Source organism: Aspergillus piperis (assembly GCF_003184755.1).
Source record: "Aspergillus piperis CBS 112811 unplaced genomic scaffold BO85scaffold_20, whole genome shotgun sequence".
NCBI lineage: Eukaryota > Fungi > Ascomycota > Eurotiomycetes > Eurotiales > Aspergillaceae > Aspergillus > Aspergillus piperis.
In genome coordinates, this window is record NW_020291610.1 from 518,920 (window position 1) to 538,405 (window position 19,486).

Sequence of the window (19,486 nt, forward strand, 5' to 3'; positions counted from 1 at the left end):
GCGGTGCACATGGTCAATCACCAACATTAATTAGGCTTCCACCATCAGCTCCCTTCTCTGAAACACGCTAGAAGCTCGAAGCCTGTAGTTCGCCACTGGGAAGTGACAGCTGAAACAAGGCACAATAGAGGGGGCGAAGCGTCGGAGTTTAAGATTTGCGGTTTAGTTGCATCCTGGGGAGTTCGGGCTGGCCGAAATAGGAAATGACCATTAGGGCCGGCATCTATTGTGGTGGTCACTCAGTTGGTGCATCGGCCAGGGGCTGAGACACCAGCTGCATGTAAGACCGCTCATTCATACTCATGAGAGCTATATCATCATTTGTCTCTGCTAATCCGCCTACACACTTGTACCGTGACGATCCAACAACGAGATGCAAACAGACGCGTAACATGGCCGTGTACTTGCCCCGAAAGGATTACAACCTCCCGCAACTCGATTTGTTGTCGGTGATATTTGGTATGAACACAACAATGATGATCTTCGGAGAAGTGAGATTTTCTTTTTGCTAAGATACGCAGACTCTCCCATTTCCTGGACCGAGGAAGACACCGTTCTCCATGCCGAGGCCGACGATCCAAGCAACCAGATCACCAAGGGCAAGGCACGAATCCTGACCAAGCGCGTCGCATACCATCTCCGACATGACTTTGGCGTCGGCCGTACACCATCTACGGATGTGGTAACTGTCATTTCCTCCGGACAGGTCATGTTGCCAGTGCTGTTCTATGGAGTTATCGCTGCCGGGGGCGTTTATTCGTCCGCATCGTTTACCTGTACTGCGTCGGAGTTGGCTGCTCAGATCAAGCGGGCAAAGAGTAATATTGTGCTCGCCAGCGAAGACTGCTCTGATGTTGCCATTGCTGCTGCTAAGGATTGTGGTATCTCCTTGAATCGCGTGCTTATATTGCAGAGCATAGGACATCGGAGAGAACTCAGATGTGCAGCCACTGATCGCAACTACCTCCAAGAACCTTGGAGTTCAAACCAAAGGCTGGATTGGGAACGAATTGAAGAGCCTGAAACCCTTAAGAATCGGACGATATGTCTCCTGTACAGCAGCGGAACGACTGGGCTTCCGAAGGGTACGTCCACGAATGTTGATATGCCTTATACCATTAATTTGACAGACCCATTCAAGGACTGACTTATGATTCTGATAAATAGGGGTGCAACTGTCTCACCAGAATCTGGTCTCCTCCTCACTTCTTCCATCCCTGCTAGATCGGGAATACATTCTGCAGAGACGACACAGCGAGCCTAGCTACGTCTATCGCGGTACGACGCTGGCACATTTACCCACAGCTCATATCGGCGGCTGTCAGGGATACTTCACCATCGCCGCCATCTCTGGTGTGAAGGTGTACTGGATGCGCCGGTTTGACTTTGCAAAATTCCTCGAATACAACAAAAGGTACCAGATTACCGAGTTCTTCACGGTCCCGCCGATCTATCTCATGATCGCGAAGTCGCCACACGTAACGGATCAGTTCCAAAGTCTACAACGCGCCTTGTCAGGGGCCGCACCGCTGGGGCCACAGTTGCAAGCAGCGGCTGAAAAACGTCTCGACTGCCTCATCACACAAACTTGGGGGCTGACGGAAACGTCCGGTGGCGTGACAATGCTCCCGTGGGATGGCAGCTTGAACGATAACTCTGGCAGTGTGGGCGCCCTAATGCCCAATTGCCGTCTCCGTATCGTGGACGATGACGAGAGGGACGTGGGCGAAGGGGAAGAAGGAGAGCTATTGATCTCCGGACCAACTGTAATGCAAGGCTACCACGAGAATCCAGAAGCTACTCAAAACAGCTTTACCCAGGACGGTGTTTGGTACAAAACTGGCGATATCGGCCAGCAACGAGGACAACTCTTGTATATTGTTGATCGGAAGAAGGTAGGTGGAGCGTTACAACAAGCGAAGTATTATCTCTACTGACGTCGTGCTCGATACAGGAGCTCATCAAGTACAAGGGTCTTCAAGTCGCACCTGCTGAGATTGAAGGTCTGCTATTGTCCCACCCTTTGATCCAAGATGCGGCGGTGGTTGGTGTGACCGATTCGGAGTCTGGAAACGAGTTGCCGCGGGCATACGTGGTTACGGATCCCGCCCAACTCCCTGTATCAGAGATCCTGGGTTTTGTGAGCTCACGATTAGCTGCTCATAAGCAACTCAGAGGTGGGGTGGTATATGTGTCCGCTATTCCGAAAAGTGGCAGTGGAAAGATACTCAGAAGGGAGCTCAGAAATATGGCAGCAGAGGTTGGGAGATCCTCGAAGCTCTAAGCCAGGACATCTTTGTCAGGGCTATTATCTCCTCATAGAAGTTGTGTTAGGTTTACGCGAGAGGTGAATAAGGTCAGATAACAGCGAACATATAAGATCTTCGTATCTAAATAGTTATTAAATCTTCTCTGCCCGTCCGCCGTTTCTTTCCTTGGGTACAACCAGCACCGATAACTGGCCTATCGCCACCAAATCACCCTCAACATCGCTAATCCGAAGCTCAATATCCATTTCCTTTGATGTAAGCTGCTGAGTACGAGCCTCTTGAAACAGCCATCTAACGCCTTCGGCTGGCAATGGCTTGTGCAGCTGTAGCTCTAGTGTCATTGTGGGATACCAAGCATTCACCCACGTATCTGCGTCCTCTTTGGTCAACATCATGCCGACCGTCTTGTCCTCCACCTCCACCATCCGGTTCACCATCCCGACCGCGCTATAAGGCGACGGCTCCCCTCGTTCCGCTTTAAAATTATCCGGAATTTGCGGCCAAAGGTCACTGATCATCGGAATACATTCATTTGTCAAACGGTCGTGAGCAAACCGAGGACCTATCCATTCCACAACCTTGGTCGAGCCAAGTCGAGAATCTCGCGGAAGAATGTAGTCGAAGTGAGTTCTGACGCGTGAGTAGGGGTCGTGGCTGATTCTACACCGAATCCACGACTCATCTTGAACACTCTCTTCGTCGTCGATGACCATTCGAGGAACTGGCTCGGCTCGCCTTCGCTCAATTTCGGGGTCCAGAGCAATCGCCGGAGTTTTAATCCAAGGACCATATCTGGTTTTTTTCTAGCATCAGCATCTCCTGGTCTACACATATGTATTGTCCTACCGTGCGTAGCACAATGCTCGTACTTGGCCATCCTGTACTAATCGTATATGAAGCAGACTGGTAAGGGTCCCCTTCTGTATTTCTTCTACTTCAAAGACTCCAGTTCTATGGATCGCAACGCGCCGCACATACTCCACATGCAGATTTTGTAGGGTCAAAGGGTTAGAAACATCCCACTCGCTTAAATGCACTCGTGCTGCCTCTGCAAAGAGTGCCGCGATGAAGCCTCCATGGGCCGCTATAAGCTGGTCAGCCTTTGTTATTGCCCTTCGAAGATTGGAAAATTATTACCTTGTCCGTTTGCATACGCCGACTCGAAATATTTTTCGTATGTATGAGAAGTCAAGCGCTTGACTGACAGTGCGTCACGGAGTTTTTTGGTCTCCATTCTAGGTTTGTATGATTGGGATCAGAGCTGAACAGTGTAGAAGTTTGCTCGCAGCCAACCGCAGGATGATGCTTAGTATAGCCCTACAGATCGGCATTCACTAATCCGTCGTCGGGGCTTTCCGTAATGGGACGATGGCCGGCACAAATCAAAGGCCACTATATCATGGAGACATCTCATCGTTAGTACCTGAGAGGAATAGACTACATGTTTCGCTCGCAGATACTACCATGGTAGCGCTCAGAATGCAGGACTATTTTTATCTGGGCCAGATTGGTCAGATTAGCCTATGTGACGCCTCAAGGATCCTTTTCACCCTATTCGGATCCTACGTTGTTCTTCGCTTGATGTACAATCGCTACTTTCACCCCCTTCGTAACTTTCCTGGTCCGATCTGGGGAAGTCTCACAGATTTCTATAAGCTGTACATTGTGGCGCAAAAGGATGCTCACACTCGTGGTATTGAAATGCACAAGAAATATGGTCTGAAACTACAACTACCATAATGTAGTACAGTGCTCAGTGTCACTAATTTGCATCAATCAACAGGCCCTATCGTCCGAGTAGCGCCCAATCTCCTGGCCTTCAGTGACCCTCTCCTCCTCCCCGTGGTCTACCATCGTCGCGCAGATAAGACCGAGTTCTACAGCACCGGCATCCTTGGCGACATCCCGCCACCATTCCAGACCCTCAAACACGAAGACCATGCAGCCAAGCGCAAACGCATCGCTCCGTCATTTTCTATGTCCAACCTGCGTCGCCTGGAGTCCGACATGGATGTTCGCATCCTTGAGTTCTGTTCCACCCTGCGCACCAAGCATGCCAAAACCGGCAACCCGCTGGATTTCGCTGAGTATGCGCAGTGGTTCGTCTATGACCTAGTGACGCAGCTGGCATTTGGCTCTCCGGTCGGCTTTGTGCGCGAGACGCGCGACATTGGAGGGCTAATCCATCATTTTCACGATATGGCGCCGTTGGCGGGCTTCATCGCGGCGTTACCGTGGCTGGCTAATCCGATTTTTCAGAACCCCTTGTTTAAGAGGTATCTGATGCCGAAGCCGGGAGATAGTACTGGGACGGGGCAGATCATGAAGGTGAGAGGCCCACGACGAAATTGGGAGCATGCAAAAAATTGAGTTGACTTACTAATGCGATGCAATCAGTTTCGAGATGACATGCTTGAACATCGACTCAAAGACCGATTCGCCGAAGGATACGATGATTTCCTCTCAAAGTAGGTGTCATTCATCTCCCAGCTTTCTCCTCGACTCATGAAGGCGCTAACCATCTGTTACCCTACTTCGAATGGATACAGTCTGCTCAAAGCCCGCAACGAGGATGGCAGCCTCATGACCATCGAAGAGATCAAAACCGAATGCTTTGTGCTCATGGTCGCCGCATCAGATACTACCTCCGCCTTTATCTGCCCATTCGTTAACTACGTAGTGCAAAACCCACAGATCTACCACTCCCTGATGGAAGAGATTACCACGTACGAGCGAAAAGGCCTGCTGTCGAACCCAGTGGTCACATTTGACGAGACAAATGCGATGCCCTACTTCATGGCCTGTGTCAAGGAAACGCTGCGCTACTCGCCTTCCACCCCCATGATCATGCCCCGCTACATAGCCAAGGATGGGATTAAGGTGCTTAATGATACGTATATCCCCGGCGGAACGGAAATGGGCGCCAACCCATATGTGGTTCATCGGGACACGAAGATCTATGGCCAGGATGCGCACTTGTTCCGACCTGAGCGATGGTTGGAGGGTGAGGCGCGATCAAAGGAGATGGACAAGTATCTTATGAGTTTTGGGTATGGGTCGCGCGTATGTTTGGGGAAGAACATCGCTCAGCTGGAGACTCAAAAACTGTGCTGCCAGGTATGTGGTCGGCCCTGCTTGTCTCATACTTCTTCCTTCTGTGTGCCCTTCACCCTGAAATTTCAGTCGGTCTAACTTGAAGCGCAGCTGTTCCGTGACTTTACGATTGACATCGTAGATCGCAATAATCCTTGGGAGGCGAATAACTTGGCCATCATGGTCTTTGCCAAGCAGTTTCTTCGGATCAGTGAGCGCACAGCTACCTCGGTATCCATTTGAGGCATTTCCTTGGGATGCGGTTTGACCATTTGAACTCACTAGTAGTTCTAAGACGTGACAAAGAAACCGATGATTGATTACTTTGCCAGGCTTCTCTTTTTAACGCACATGCTGTTCATACACCCTTGATGCAGAGAGAAGGACATGACAGAATCTTTCCATAGCCTTAGACTCTCAGGCACTTTTGTCTACGCTTCCAATAGACATGCGCTGATAGTGATCAGTATTTGGATTTAGATTACGACCATAGTGTAACTCCTCACAACTCGGTACTCATTTCTAGGAACTTGGGGCTAACACGCGTTCAACGGCAAAAATTACGCGGTATAATCATTAATGACATAATAATGCAGAAAATGGTTGAGCAAAAAAGAATCGGACTTTCCTTTTCTGCTCGGCCCGAGCCTTATTAGGCTTAGCCGACAAACGGTACTGGAGTACAAGAGAGATAATGGCCAAATTAATGTATTTACAAATAATTATTCCTTGAAGTAAATGTTCGCTGTGAAATTATCCTAACTAACTAGTCGTAGTGGATACCCGTAAGATACTATATTCAAGTAAATATATGCATAGAGCTATAACAATTACCGACTAGCTTGATGTGCTGGACAGACTTGAAAGCCGGCATTAAATATATTATACAATCACTCTGCCATCCAATACCAAACCACCTCAAGGACCAGATGAGGTGGCTGAAGCACAACAATGGCCCCAATCAACGTAGTTATCACATCCAGGACTTTCACATTTGGTCCCTTGACGTAATGCGAGCCCGACGAATTGAAAACCAAGTTGACGTTGGAAGCGTACATATTAACAGTTTTGCAAGGCCTTCGTTTGAGGGTGTCTTTGGCGGGCAAAAGGAGAGCGGCCTTGGAGTTGAGTTCGTTGAACAGGGGTTGCTGCAGTACTGCAACCGAAGTCAACATATTTGCATTGTGATCTACCTTAAACATAGAGTCAATACTAACTACCAATTCATGGTGGAACGATGCTTGAAGTTTGATAGGATCATTTGATGAACTTGAGATTTGTCTACTGACTTGTGACTTAGTCTTCGCTGAATGAGAAGCAATATGTAACGTAACAACTCTAAACAGCTCTGGTGGCCGCAAATGTTTTCTATGATCTTTCTCTAAAGTAAGACGCACTCAATAAAAGCATCAGTGCGTTTCTAGGCAGTTTTATTCAATTAGTCTCCCACTTGGGATCCCAGTCTCAATAGCAGTTGCTGCAGCCTCCTGTACAACCTTTTGGTGGCTTGTATCGGAAGACACTCATGTCTTGTTTAATCAAAATAGGTAGGTTATACGGGGTGCTTGGAATTTATACTCCACCTATACTACTTTCACGAAACCATCTTGTTGGCTTTCGATATCAATACATACCTGGAGAGGGTACATGGAAACGATGCACTATCTAAACATAAGAAAATCTGTTCCCGTTTTCTCCATTTTAAAAACAATATGGGAATGTTGATTTATTTCAATTCCCTCACATGGCCGTACGACGCAATGCAACAAATGTTTTTGATGTCACCGGCCCTCGGTCCTTCCTACTCTGGATGTGACCGGACAAAGCCCCATACGGCAAACCCCCAAACCTGCGGATGTGCATAGCGAATCAAGTCATGTCAGACAATCTGTCTCACTTTTAAGAAGCGTTTAGTCCAAGCGAAACAATAAGAAACTCTTATCGCATGCCCTTATGGTATTGTGGATTTCTTATCTCAGAAACTTATTAGAGATTGTCACATAATATGGACAAACAAGCCTTCCAAGAAGAACCCCCGTTTCCCGAGGGCCTCAACCTAGCGCAACTTGAAGTCATCGACTATGATAAACTGGTCAATGGCCCTGATCCCGACGAAGCCAGGCGTCTATTTGAGGCCTGCAAGCATTACGGGTTCTTTTACCTGAAGCTGGACCACAGTGAGAAGGGCCAGCAGCTACTCGACCTCGTCAAAGAGACCTTCACTCTGCAGAAGAAGGTCTTTGACCTGCCTGCCGAGGAGAAACGTCCTTACGATACGGGCCAGTTTTTAGGGTACGTGCCCCTATAGCCCTAGGTGACCATCTTAGACCTCTCACCAGATGCACAGATACACTGCCCCTGGCGGAACAGTCATTGACCGTAACGGCACTCGAGACCGCATGGAAGTATGGAATGTAAGTCGACAGGTAATTCCAGGAACAATAACAACTGTCTCACATGCCATCTCTACTCTTAGCTCGGGAAAGACGATATAATGCAGCCCGGCTACAGTGTACCCAAGCCGCCTCTCTTGCTTAACAGTCAAAAAACCCTCCAGACCTTCACGCAGAGCTGCCATGAAGTTGCTTTGACCATCCTGGCCGCCCTGGAATCGCTCCTCGACCTTCCAAAGGGCACATTCGCCGACTTGCACCGACTTTCCGCCGAGTCCGGAGACCACGTCCGGTTCCTGAAGGTTCCTCCTCAGCCAGACACGGACCGTCGCACCGCGCTGGGTGAGCACACTGACTTCGGCAGCATCACGGTTCTCTTCAACCGTCTGTCTGGATTGCGCGTGGTCGAGCCTGGCCGTCAGTACGGCGAGAACGACTGGGACGAATGGCCGTGGGTACAGCCACGACCCGGTCATGCGATCATCAATCTGGGCGATGCGTTGGTGAAGTTCACAAACGGCCTCTTTCGCTCGAATGTGCACCGCGTGGACCCTCCCTTGGGCACTCAGAAGCTCGTGGATCGGTACTCCCTCATCTACTTCTCGAGACCGCGCGACGATGTAGTGCTGAAGCGCCTGCCTGGCAGTGGGGTTATTCCACCGTTAGCAGATGGAGTTGTGGAGGAAGAGCTCACGAGCAAGGAGTGGATCGAGCGACGTGCAGCTGGGAAGCGTCACGGCAAGTTCAAGGGCCCGGAGCACTGGGACCGTATGAGTGGCACGGAAAGTGCCAGCAAGGCCAAGGCTTCTCCTCTCGTTGTAGTCTAGCTTGCTTGCTCCATTACTTGTGTGTACGGGGCTTGTAAATTTGTCTTGTCCCATTTTGCAATCGGTGATATGATATGATGTTTTGTGGGCGGTACGGTGCCGGATTCGAACCGCGGAATGTGAAGATTGTCATCATTGGAAATTCTATTCGGTCCGAGTCGAGTGTCAGAGGGGTGGTTATTCGAATACCGAGCAGATACTTAAATTGAGCGAGGTAAATGTCTTAAGATTGAACCCCTAATTTGTCGACGGTCCTACAAGTTACGAGTATATACTGCCAGATTCTTCTTGGAAACATGATGCAGAAGACTAGTTTGCACAGGTCGACATACGAATCAGAATTTATCATCTTTTCTTTCTTTCTTTCTCTCTCCTAAAACGCTAATAGCATCCTCCAACACTTCTGCCCTGGAGTGAAGCTAGAGGACTGATAGAATAGACGTACTACCGGTGTAGAAATAATATATGTGTAAATATAATATCAAGAGCATCTAGGTATACCGACCTTCTCAATCATGGGTCGAGTACTATCAACTGATAAAATAAAATCCTGGAATATTTAGAGTCACAATATAATTCGGCCTTCAAACGCCATCTCCAACTCTATGTATAGTAATAATTTGTCTCTCTTCTTTTCAAAACTAAGGGCATGAGAATGACTTGCTCTGGCTAACGATACTTTCAGACTCAACTCAGCGCTAATGCATTGTGCCCTAATTCTGGACTGCGTGGCGGCTAGTGACCGGCCCGTGATTCGAGTAAAGGAAGAGAAAAGTACTAGTAGGGGACTGAAAGTGCAGGGGTGTTTGACACTGCCTTCTGTTGTGGTAAACGGAAGCGACGGGCTGAACTAAAAGAGAAATAGCCGGGAAGAGTAATCAGAGACAGACATAGGCAAGGGCGGGGCAGAAGGTGCTGTCGTGGTACTCTGTGAAGTAAAAGTAGCCGAACCCATCAGGGATCAAAGGCTCGAACCCTGATCACGGAAGCTTGGGAAGCTTTTATCATCAATAAGCTTTTTTGTTAAATAAAGCAAGTGGGCTGGTGGATCAGAAACCTACAATAATAGGAATATTGATAGTAAGCGCTAACCTCAGTATTTGTCCTAATTGGATGATTGAAGCTGACGTTGCCCGCGGGGGTTCGGGAAGGAGTCAGGCAATCGGGGCATTGGATTATGGGGGGCCTTGATTAAATCTTCTTTGTATTGATGTGATGTTTGATGGTAAAGTACCGGGTTTTAACTGTGCATGGCTCGTCGTTAATGCCGATAGCTCCGTCCTCGCCGACGCCCTTTTTCGCCTTCCCCGAGTCGTTGGAATTTGCTTGCCCTATCAGCCCCCCCTTGAAGGACCCTTCCCCTCCTTCTCCTCTTCCGCATTCTTTCTCAAATCAATGAATCGCTTCCCCGCCTTTCCTGCCCTCAGAAGATTGTCTCACATTGCCTCAACCCTTTCTTCATCTAGGCTGCACAAAATGGCTTCTCCTGACAGCACAATCGTCCTTATCACTGGCGCCAACCAGGGGCTCGGCTTCGAGGTCGCTAAAAAGCTGGCTACCGACCATCCGGGCTACCACGTGCTCATGGGCTACCGCGATGCCGCCAAGGGTGGAGAAGCTATTGCCAAGCTCAAAAGCCAAGGATTGACCGTCGACGGAGTGATCATCGACGTGACCGATGACACCTCCATTCAGTCGGCTGCCAAACAGGTGGCAGACCAGTTCGGTCGGTTGGATGTCCTCATCAACAACGCCGGTGTGATCACCGAGGGCCGCTTGCCCGAAGGCACCTCCCTCCGCCAAACCTGGCAAGCGGGCTTTGACATCAATACCACGGGCCAAGTCGTCACTACGGAAGCCTTTATCCCTCTGCTGGAGAAGGCCGCTGTGCCGCGGATTGTCTTTGTATCCTCAGCCTTGGGGTCGTGCACCGGCCGGCTGGACCCCAAGGATCAATTTGCTTCCTTTCAATTCCCTGCCTACCGCAGCTCCAAGGCGGCGCTCAATATGATCGCCTGCCATTACGCCAATCTTTATGGGCCCAAGGGATGGAAAGTCAACGCGAGCGACCCGGGATTTTGTGCCACCAACTTCAACCGTTTCCGCGGCTGGGGCACCCCGGAGAGTGGTGCACTGCAGACGGTTCACCTCGCGACTTTGGATAAGGATGGACCAAATGGTACCTTTAGCAACACCGATGGGCCACTGGGATGGTAGTGTCGCTGTATATTGGTGGGACTATCATTGTTGGGCATCCTAACGGATTGGATACGATAGCTACAGCTGAAAGGACCTAGATTGTACTCCGTGTAACTAAAACCGTAGCCAACGACGGGTAGCCTGCTCATATAATAGTATTGATAGATTCCCAGAGAATTGTCACTAAAACAGTACAACAACACGACTACGTAACTGCATGAGAGGTAAAATCCCTGCTGTTGCTTTCGCCGAACTTGCCCTCTCCATCCGACCCCCCTTCGGCCATTACCACTTCGACAATATCCCGAATTCGCAATATCCCCATCACCCATTCAGATAAGCAACAGAAGTATCTATAATACCCATTACTCCCCGAACAGTAGTCGACATTCCCCCATCAACATTCCTGCCTTCGAATCTAACAGTCTCCCCATCAGAAGAAGTCTACTCATCCACAATGACCACCCCAGCGCCAACCCTCCTCTCCCTGGCCACGACTATCAACACCCTCACCCAAGCCATCATCATTAAACTCACCATGCACAATGTTCCCGAACCCACCTTTACCAGCTCCACGGACCACCCCCTCTGGCAAGACCCCACGCTAGACCTCAACACCACCAAAGCCCGACTTGTGGATGCGGCCACCAGCCTCACCCGCCTTGTTGCAGGACCTCTGACCTTCCACCGCGAGGTTTTCGGCAGTCACTTCGACCTGGCCGCGCTGCAAGTCATGCTTGAGCACAGGGTGTATGACCAGATCCCGCTCGGCGGCGGTTGCATGACACTGTCAGAGCTCGGCGAGCGCGTGCGACTGGATCCAGCCAAATTAGCGCGTATGCTACGGTTGCTGGCGACGCTGAATATCGCGGAGGAGGTCGAGGATGGGGTGTTTCGCCATACTGCCTTTTCGGAGGTGTTGGTCCGGGACCGCGAGTTGCGGGCACAGGTGGAGATGCAGTATGTCTTCCTCCCCCACTTCTCTCTAGAGTGAACTCCTTCGTAAAGAGATCGTTTTCCGCTTTATTACTGATATTAAGGCGGGATGGTAGATTGGATGAGATGCACAAAGCGAGCGTCGAGACAGCAAATTACTTCAAGGAGTATCCGGCGGCCGAAGAGAGTCATCTGTCGCCGTTCAAATATCGGTAGGGCATGCAACCACTCCAAAATTTAAACATTAATATTTCAAAGCCACAACCAAACTGATGATATTACATACAGCTGGGGCACCCCTTTCTACGAGTGGTATGAGAAGAACCCGGAAAAGGGGGTTCGATTCGCCCTCGCTCAGGAGGGGATTGCCAAGTGTACGTACCGCGGCCACCCACACAATGCTTCGCTGTCTCTTGCAATACTTCTGACATTACTCTTTTAGTGGATCGATCCTCCGCCGCCCTTGTCGAATGGATCAAAACTAGTGGCCACCCCGAAGGCCGACTCATTGACGTGGGCGGGGGCAGCGGCCATGTCGCCCTCGAACTCGCCAAGGTATGATCTTGATCTATCCAGTTGTGTCTCTACCTTCTCCCCCATCCATACTCTCTCTTTCTTCCTCTCTCTTTCTTCCTCTCTCTTCTTCCTCTCTCTTTCTTCCTCTCTCTTTCTTCCTCTCTCTTCTTCCTCTCTCTTTCTTCCTCTCTCTTTCTTCCTCTCTCTTTCTTCCTCTCTCTTTCTTCCTCTCTCTTTCTCCCTCCCTCTTTCTCTTTCTCTCTTTCTCCCTCTCTCTGCCTACCAAATCAAACACTGAATACCCAAACAGCAATTCCCAACATGGTCCTTCACCGTCCAAGACATCTCGGAAACCATGTTTTCAGAAAACTCCCAATGCGCCGACCCGAGTCTGCTCTCTCGTGTCGAATTCAGCCAGCACGACTTCTTCCAACCACAGCGGGTCGTCCCGGAGGACGTGAAGGCATGGTACATCCGCTCGTGTTTGCATAATTGGGGCGACGACGACTGCGTACGCGTGCTGCGGCAATTCGCACCAGCGCTGGAGGCGCGCCCGGAGTGCTCGGTGCTGATCAATGAGAGTATTGTGCCGGCTCGGGGTACGGTGCCGCTGCGCGAGGAACATCTCGTTCGTCAGGTGGATGTGGCCATGATGGTGATTGCGAACAGTAAGCAGCGAAGTGAGCAGGATTTTCGGGATTTGATCTTGAAGGCGGATCGGCGATATGAGGTGGTGAGGGTTATTCGGTTGCCGGGGACGATGGGGGTGATTGAGTTCAAGTTGAGGAAGTAGGGTTTTGGAAATACCGTAGGAGAGAAGATATGGTAGGTTGATTTTGATGAGTACTTGGTCTGTTTACTTGATTGGTTCTTTGTCGTATCACAGTCAACAAGGATGGGATCTCATTTCAGAGCTACTGAAAATAAAGAAAGAAGGAAAAGCCCCTACTACATACACCAACGATCTACCACTCTCTGTTTCATCCGCATACCTTAACACCTCCCCCCCAGACTTAGAAAATCGCCATCGCATTCGCCTGCGAACTAACCCCACCTACACCCATTAATTAGTTAGCAAACACACCCTGCATCCAACACAGCAAAATTAGCGATTCCGGTAACTTACTCACCTTCGACATTGGCCGGCGCACTCGTCATGAAGAAAGTCCACCTACGCAACTCGCGACACAACGCAGCTACGCGCTCCAAATCCCACATTTCCCCAATCGGCATCCCCCACAATGCCAACACATACTCATGCAGAAAATACTCTTCTTGGGGTGGCCAGCGCTCGAACGCCGGCGCATCCCCTCCCACCGCCGCGAAGTAGCAATCATGCAGCCAGTCCAGCATCGCCGCCTCCTGCTTGAGCCCCGCATACTCAGTTTTTTCGTTCTGAAGAATATCGGCCCTATTCTCTGGAGACATCTGATTATACCTGGCCACGAACCCTGAGCGGATCATCAGGATCGTGCCCACGGGGATATCCCCGCCTTGGGAGACGGGTAGGATGTTGATCCCCTGGCTGTGGCCGCAGGCCTGGAGGTCGGTGAAGGAAATGGCGCTGCCTTGGTAGGGGTCGTAGGGCAGGGAGTGGGTCTGGGCGTAGGTGTAGAAGTCTAGGAGGAGGCAGCGGCCGGCGATGCCGCCGTGGGTGGCGGACCAGTGGTGGATGCTGTTGTTTAGGGTTGGGGTCGAGCCTGTGATGTCGGTGGCTGTGGCCTATTTTTCTTAATTTGCTTAGTGGGATTGGTTTGATTGATTGGGGGTTGTTGGACATGATGTACGTACACTGTTATAGAACAGTCCCGAGGAAAGGTGTGAAAACTAGTAGTTATGTTAGAATACTGGGTGATGGGGTCTTCACGAAGGGAATAGAATGGAATAAAATAAAGCTTGAAGCACTACAGTAATGCTACAGGAGGGATTCTCACTTACATGCCGGAATCCATCCCACTGCGTCCCGCTCTGTGTGTTCAATGACTCGTACAGATCATCGTAGATGAGGTTTTCTTGTAAGGGCTTGATCTTGTGCACAAAGCCTGCTCGACCGAATGCAGGGGGGTTGGGTACACCTAGGGGAAGACTATAGGAGCCCAGGTATAATAAGTAAGTACCCGTCAATGAACTGGGATGAGCGGTTATGCGGAGAGGTATGTAATATCACCCACTCTAGCCGGATCATTTGGCCAGTCTTGATCTCTGAAGAGGCCGCATCTTTGACACGTGTGGGTGACAATAAGTTTAATCGTCCGATCTGGGAATAAATCAGTTCCAAATATCCAAGATATAACGCGGACTGAAGGAAGTATCCGACCTGATCATTTTCTCCCCATACCCACGCAGCATCTTTGGGAGCACCAGGTATATGAGGCAGATCCTTTCTGGAGGGGAAGATAGAGCAATTGGGATCCCAGGGAATTCGATCTGCTGACTGGACTGCACCATCCTGATCTTGATACTGGGAGAAGGACATATTGACTTCGTAGCGCGATAGGACTGAATAATTTAATCCCATCTTGGGATGATGGATCCTTACTTGTTCGTTATATAGTTTAACTTGATTCGGCGGTGCTTTAGGGTCACCGGTGGGTAACTACTTGAGCTCCCAGTTCGGAATTACTGAATGTATACTAGTTGATAATGTCCACGAAAGCCGAATACATATACCACGCCAGAACTTGCTTTTCCCTCTAGCTTTTCATGACTGTGTCATTCATTTCATCCCCGCTTATCATTTACCAGGTCAGGGTAACACAACCAGGGCGCCCTATTACCGTATTGGGATGGCCCGATGCCGGCTAACCCTTTCGGAGAGGCTCCGCGGCTAGACCGAATGCAGAATGACCGGCCATGAAGGCCTCGATGTTATGCTTATTTCAGTTGGGAAATCATGGTATAGACATGAATAGAATCAAATTTCCTATTTGAGAGAGTGATACATCCGCCCCATCCTTTCCCTTTGTGGACTCATTGCTACTAGCTAATACGCTGGATTTTGCCACAAAAACCGTCGAGGCAAGTCACAGCCTTGGGGAGGCACCATGGCTGTCTCCAGCTTGCATGGGTTGTATGTCCTAGGAAATAATGTCGCTGCGTCACTGTGGTCCAACCCCCTATACGCGATAAGTCCAGTTCTCATCGCGGTATGTAGTATTACAATTCCTTCCTGGTCTCTCACCTACACCATGTCCAATCAATCCCCACTAAACCCTCCCTTCCAGCTCCCCACCTATTTCACTGCCCTCGCTCTATACAACCTCTACTTCCACCCGCTCTCCAACTACCCAGGCCCTAAATACGCCGCTGTCTTCCCCCTCTGGTATGCGTACGCTCTCCTCCGCGGTAACTTCCACGAGGACATGCGCCACCTCCATGCCCATTACGGCTCCGTCGTACGCTATGCCCCTAACGAACTCTCCTACACCGACCCGCGTGCCTGGACGTCCATCTACAGCGGGCGTCCCACTGGCACTGAATTCCCCGAACTGGGAAAAGACCCCACCTTCTATGCGGGCTTTGCTTCGGGCAACAAGAGCATCACCACCGCAGGCTTCCACGACCACAACCGCTTCCGAAAGAAGCTGGCCCCCGCGTTTGCAGAAAAGTCAATCCGCGAGCAAGAGCCCATAATCAAGGGGTATGTGGACTTGTTCGTGCAGCAGTTGGGGCAGCGCGCGGGCGAAGTGGTGGACATGAGCGCTTGGTTCAATGTGAGTTTCCGCGCAGCAGCGGAAAAACGAATAAAACCCCCTCTTGTTACTTGTTCTCTATCATGTTAATCAGTTAAGGAAACAGTTCTGCACCTTCGACATCATCGGTGACCTAGGCTTCGGTGAGCCCTTCGGTTGTCTCAAACGAGGCGCGTATGACGACTGGGTGCGCTTAATCTTCCTCGCTCTCAAAACGAGCATGCTCATACAGATCAGCGCGCGATTCCCAGGTTTGCAGTCCCTCCTGCTGTGGTATCTGCTGCCGGCGGAGCTGGCGCGCAAGCGGCTGGCGCATATCGCCAAGACGACCGAGAAGGTGATGCGCCGACTGGGCAGAGAGACGGATCGCAAGGACTTCATGCAGTATCTGTCGACAGGGACGCCGGAGCTATCATTTGACGAGCTAGCGAATAATTCGTCCACGTTGATTGTAGCGGGGAGTGAGACGAGTGCGACCTCGTTGGCGGCAGTGACGTTCTACTTGCTGAAGAATCCGGAGAAGATGCGCAAGCTGAGGAAAGAGATTGAGACAGCCTTCAGCATGGAGGAGGAGATCACAATCCAGTCCGTGGCAGGCTTGAAGTACCTGACTGCGTGTTTGGAGGAGGGATGGAGATTGTATCCGCCAATTCCCTCGGGGTTACCACGACAGGTGCCTGGGGAGGGGTTTGAAATTGCTGGGAGATGGGTTCCAGGCGGGGTGCGTCTTGAATATAGTCCATTCTGCTTTTGATTATTGAAGATGAGAGCTGCGCACTGACTGAAGACCAACTAGGCCGCCGTATCCGTTCATAGCTGGGCGACGTCGAGGTCCCCCAAGAACTTTCGCAACCCGGACGAATTCATTCCGGAAAGATGGTTGGGCGATCCAGCATACAAGGACGATAACTTGCAGTCAGTCCAGGTGTTCCATGTTGGACCTCGGAATTGCATTGGAAAGAGGTATACTTTCCCTTGTGTTCATAGCTGATTGTATGGCTAGGTCGTCGACTGACAACGCTTATTTAGTCTGGCGTATGCCGAAATGCGTCTGATTCTTGCTCGTCTACTGTTTCGGTTTGATCTGCAGCTCATGCCACATAGCTCCAACTGGGCGGAGCAGATGTCGTACATGGTCTGGGAACGAGGGCCATTGGATGTCCGCGTGACAGAGAGGAGGACTGCTTCGGATATATTGTAGAGTAGGGAGTGCTATGTATAGAATGAAAGGTTCTCATCAGGTAAGCACATTCCACTCCCTAAGATTGGAGAATACACGTCATTGCTTGTTTTAGAAACGGTAGGCGAGGTTTCATGTTAGTAGGCGTTTGCTCCCGTAGCTTGAATCTCAGCCCATCTTCTTCTGCTTCTTCCGACGCCCAATAGGGTCCATACTAGTCTATCATGTTGGATGTTTCCGTGTCGCAGTATAAGCCGGTCATTACGACACCCTGTTGGACGATTGCGTCCAGGGTCTGATCAATACCACACTGCTTCAGCCCAAACGCGGGATTGTCAACACCTACGTGCGGCGTTTCGACCACAGTCTGCACAAGTACATATATCCAAAGGATGGGCTTGGACAGAACTTGTCTCAAATCACGTGAGGCAAAAAGAACTCCGTATTCGAGCAAAAATACTAGTGCGGTTTATTGCCTACTGCGTATTGAAACAAACCACCATATACGAAGCAACTAAGATAAGAGCTGCAAATCTAAGTGCAACAGGCATGGAATTTGGAGTTGTCGATATTACAGTATTGATTTAGCTCGGCTAACTAATGTACTACGTCTTGGTGGTGTCGACACCCCGCACAAGCACTTCCATATAAGGACCTCTGTTTCCCGTAACCTAAGTCCACTGACAATCTTCTTCTATACACTCCATTTTTTATCCCGACGCGATTTGCTTATAGCTTTAAATTACTCAACCAAGATATCCGTTACCATGAACGACCCCCTGAAACCGTATCTTAAATTCTCCGATGCGGACCGACAGTGTGTATCCCTCGTATTATTACAGCCCATCAGAAAGATACTGACATAAGGGATCGGAAAGTCCACATACTCCAGCGCTGGAGGTAACACTAACTGCACCCAGAAACTTCTATACTGAAAGCCCGAATTTGAATCTCGTTACAGTGACTATCACGCGATCCAAGGAGCACCAGGAACCCAAGCCATGCTACTTCTACTGGTCCCCAAGCACCGATGAAGGATTCAGGGTCTTTCGTGACTCGTCCAGTGAGGGCCTAATGGAGGTGGAGGTGCAGTCAGATTGCTCCTCACCAATAACGCGGCAATCAAACCCTCTTCACCTCTGGTACTTGGGTGCGGATGATGAAGCCGTGTCGTGGGATATCCCTCTTGGGGAGAATATATGTCGATCCGTTATAAAAAGTGAATGGATCAAATACGAGCTCTTCTGGCCCGGAGGTGAGGTGCATTTCTGGGATTGGGGATCGAAGGATACAAATGAAGAAACGTTGGAAGTCACGGCTGGAGGCGAAATCGACCCCGATGACACTGCCTGGATGCGCACGATGCTCCTTCAGTTTAATCGAAGGTAGTGCGCCGCCGCCGCCACCAATGCCATTGACTCCTCCAATCATCGAATTAGATCCCAATACTCTGTGAGTACCTCTTCTCCGCCCATTTATCCGCTGATATTAGGACGCTAACAACTGCTAAGCTCCCCAGGCGTGCCGATATTCAGCCTCGAGATTGAAGGCCCGCCGACATGGAGAATCCAAGAGAGGTGGCCGTTGACTTGGAAGCTTACCTACCACGGGGTATCAGGAGACGAGACCCCTCGACCGATTACTTTCTCAGTGGGCGACTTGTATGATTGGGAGGTATCTTGTTTCTATCGGCGTAGCCAGGATACTGGAGAGTGGGAGTCCTGGCGCGGCGATGGCGTATGTGGATACGGTTTGTTTGAGGATGAAGAGGTTCCACGAACAGTAGGTACAAGCGACGGTTTTATGTCTCTACAGCCCAACGAGACCTGGACTGAAGTACAAAAGCTTGACACTATGGTTGATCTACCAGAAGATGCTCGCGATGGAGAGGTCATGCGACACCGATTCAAGGGATGCAAGTGGACTTGGTGGGATTGGGGAACAAAGGAGGATCATATGGACACTATTGTAATGGTAGTTGGATTCGGGGTGATCACTAAGCCAGCTGACAATGACGGACGGCCGGAGGTGGTGGTGCCGGCTTCGAATATGGTGGAGTTTACAGCTGTGAACTAGAAGTTAAGACAATTGATTGTTCGATCAATGACTTAGCGTCGGGTATGATATAGCCATCGTACCCCCTTCGAGTCACTAATAGTACTAGCCGGTAGAAGGAGAAGCTCCCTTCTCTAGCTATTCGGATTGTATGTCTATATAGAATTACCTAACGATTGAGTCGGAATGGTAGCAAAATTCCTAGTATTATTACTACCCGACTTATTCTATATCATTCCTGCTACTTGAACATACTAGTGTATGTTTTAACTCTATCATAGCTTCAATATAAAAGAGCTATCACTAGCCTTGACTAGCCTTAACT

At 50.0% G+C, this 19,486-nt stretch overlaps 9 protein-coding genes across 9 annotated transcripts; 7 read left to right on the plus strand and 2 right to left on the minus strand.

Annotated features, from left to right (window-relative positions):
• Positions 1 to 392: 392 nt before the first annotated feature.
• BO85DRAFT_441704 (AMP dependent ligase/synthetase) lies at positions 393 to 2,322 on the plus strand (the record flags this gene model as incomplete). The annotated part of the gene is made up of 5 exons (XM_025658814.1): positions 393 to 459; positions 522 to 1,085; positions 1,168 to 1,895; positions 1,955 to 2,140; positions 2,176 to 2,322. The coding sequence occupies 5 exons, from the start codon at positions 393 to 395 to the stop codon at positions 2,320 to 2,322; spliced, it is 1,692 nt and encodes a 563-aa protein (XP_025512163.1).
• A 79-nt stretch (positions 2,323 to 2,401) lies between these two features.
• Positions 2,402 to 3,524, minus strand: BO85DRAFT_523078 (thioesterase family protein; the record flags this gene model as incomplete). The annotated part of the gene is made up of 3 exons (XM_025665316.1): positions 3,408 to 3,524; positions 3,117 to 3,354; positions 2,402 to 3,062 (listed from the first exon to the last, which is right to left on the minus strand). The coding sequence occupies exons 1-3, from the start codon at positions 3,502 to 3,504 to the stop codon at positions 2,402 to 2,404; spliced, it is 996 nt and encodes a 331-aa protein (XP_025512164.1). The 5' UTR covers positions 3,505 to 3,524.
• A 225-nt stretch (positions 3,525 to 3,749) lies between these two features.
• BO85DRAFT_428143 (cytochrome P450) lies at positions 3,750 to 5,857 on the plus strand (the record flags this gene model as incomplete). The annotated part of the gene is made up of 5 exons (XM_025658195.1): positions 3,750 to 3,987; positions 4,054 to 4,598; positions 4,668 to 4,738; positions 4,820 to 5,387; positions 5,475 to 5,857. The coding sequence occupies 5 exons, from the start codon at positions 3,750 to 3,752 to the stop codon at positions 5,604 to 5,606; spliced, it is 1,554 nt and encodes a 517-aa protein (XP_025512165.1). The 3' UTR covers positions 5,607 to 5,857.
• A 1,467-nt stretch (positions 5,858 to 7,324) lies between these two features.
• BO85DRAFT_404525 (1-aminocyclopropane-1-carboxylate oxidase) lies at positions 7,325 to 8,913 on the plus strand. Its single transcript, XM_025657273.1, has 3 exons — positions 7,325 to 7,655; positions 7,711 to 7,777; positions 7,840 to 8,913. Exons 1-3 carry the CDS (start codon positions 7,369 to 7,371, stop codon positions 8,581 to 8,583), a joined length of 1,098 nt encoding a protein of 365 aa, XP_025512166.1. The 5' UTR covers positions 7,325 to 7,368; the 3' UTR covers positions 8,584 to 8,913.
• A 963-nt stretch (positions 8,914 to 9,876) lies between these two features.
• BO85DRAFT_452607 (carbonyl reductase) lies at positions 9,877 to 11,021 on the plus strand. Its single transcript, XM_025660862.1, has one exon. The coding sequence runs from the start codon at positions 10,060 to 10,062 to the stop codon at positions 10,798 to 10,800; it is 741 nt and encodes a 246-aa protein (XP_025512167.1). The 5' UTR covers positions 9,877 to 10,059; the 3' UTR covers positions 10,801 to 11,021.
• A 218-nt stretch (positions 11,022 to 11,239) lies between these two features.
• Positions 11,240 to 13,303, plus strand: BO85DRAFT_503078 (sterigmatocystin 8-O-methyltransferase precursor; the record flags this gene model as incomplete). Its single annotated transcript, XM_025664223.1, has 5 exons — positions 11,240 to 11,742; positions 11,823 to 11,930; positions 12,007 to 12,092; positions 12,161 to 12,273; positions 12,545 to 13,303. The coding sequence occupies 5 exons, from the start codon at positions 11,240 to 11,242 to the stop codon at positions 13,025 to 13,027; spliced, it is 1,293 nt and encodes a 430-aa protein (XP_025512168.1). The 3' UTR covers positions 13,028 to 13,303.
• Positions 13,192 to 14,710, minus strand: BO85DRAFT_503084 (uncharacterized protein; the record flags this gene model as incomplete). Its single annotated transcript, XM_025664224.1, has 5 exons — positions 13,192 to 13,956; positions 14,026 to 14,061; positions 14,173 to 14,320; positions 14,406 to 14,491; positions 14,552 to 14,710. 5 exons carry the CDS (start codon positions 14,708 to 14,710, stop codon positions 13,357 to 13,359), a joined length of 1,029 nt encoding a protein of 342 aa, XP_025512169.1. The 3' UTR covers positions 13,192 to 13,356.
• A 712-nt stretch (positions 14,711 to 15,422) lies between these two features.
• Positions 15,423 to 17,127, plus strand: BO85DRAFT_379858 (cytochrome P450; the record flags this gene model as incomplete). Its single annotated transcript, XM_025656359.1, has 4 exons — positions 15,423 to 15,947; positions 16,033 to 16,647; positions 16,723 to 16,889; positions 16,956 to 17,127. The coding sequence occupies 4 exons, from the start codon at positions 15,423 to 15,425 to the stop codon at positions 17,125 to 17,127; spliced, it is 1,479 nt and encodes a 492-aa protein (XP_025512170.1).
• A 681-nt stretch (positions 17,128 to 17,808) lies between these two features.
• BO85DRAFT_523085 (uncharacterized protein) lies at positions 17,809 to 19,342 on the plus strand. The gene is made up of 3 exons (XM_025665317.1): positions 17,809 to 17,923; positions 18,027 to 18,491; positions 18,618 to 19,342. Exons 1-3 carry the CDS (start codon positions 17,874 to 17,876, stop codon positions 19,180 to 19,182), a joined length of 1,080 nt encoding a protein of 359 aa, XP_025512171.1. The 5' UTR covers positions 17,809 to 17,873; the 3' UTR covers positions 19,183 to 19,342.
• Positions 19,343 to 19,486: the final 144 nt, after the last annotated feature.

Excerpts from the sequence above, each read along its gene's own strand:
- BO85DRAFT_404525 (XM_025657273.1), top strand. The coding sequence starts at position 7,369 with ATGGACAAACAAGCCTTCCAAGAAGAACCCCCGTTTCCCGAGGGCCTC. Across the intron at positions 7,656-7,710 it reads GATACGGGCCAGTTTTTAGG|ATACACTGCCCCTGGCGGAA; the intron begins GTACGTGCCCCT and ends CCAGATGCACAG. Across the intron at positions 7,778-7,839 it reads ACCGCATGGAAGTATGGAAT|CTCGGGAAAGACGATATAAT; the intron begins GTAAGTCGACAG and ends CTCTACTCTTAG.
- BO85DRAFT_452607 (XM_025660862.1), top strand. The coding sequence starts at position 10,060 with ATGGCTTCTCCTGACAGCACAATCGTCCTTATCACTGGCGCCAACCAG.
- BO85DRAFT_523085 (XM_025665317.1), top strand. The coding sequence starts at position 17,874 with ATGAACGACCCCCTGAAACCGTATCTTAAATTCTCCGATGCGGACCGA. Across the intron at positions 17,924-18,026 it reads TTCTCCGATGCGGACCGACA|AAACTTCTATACTGAAAGCC; the intron begins GTGTGTATCCCT and ends AACTGCACCCAG. Across the intron at positions 18,492-18,617 it reads CTCCTTCAGTTTAATCGAAG|CTCCCCAGGCGTGCCGATAT; the intron begins GTAGTGCGCCGC and ends ACAACTGCTAAG.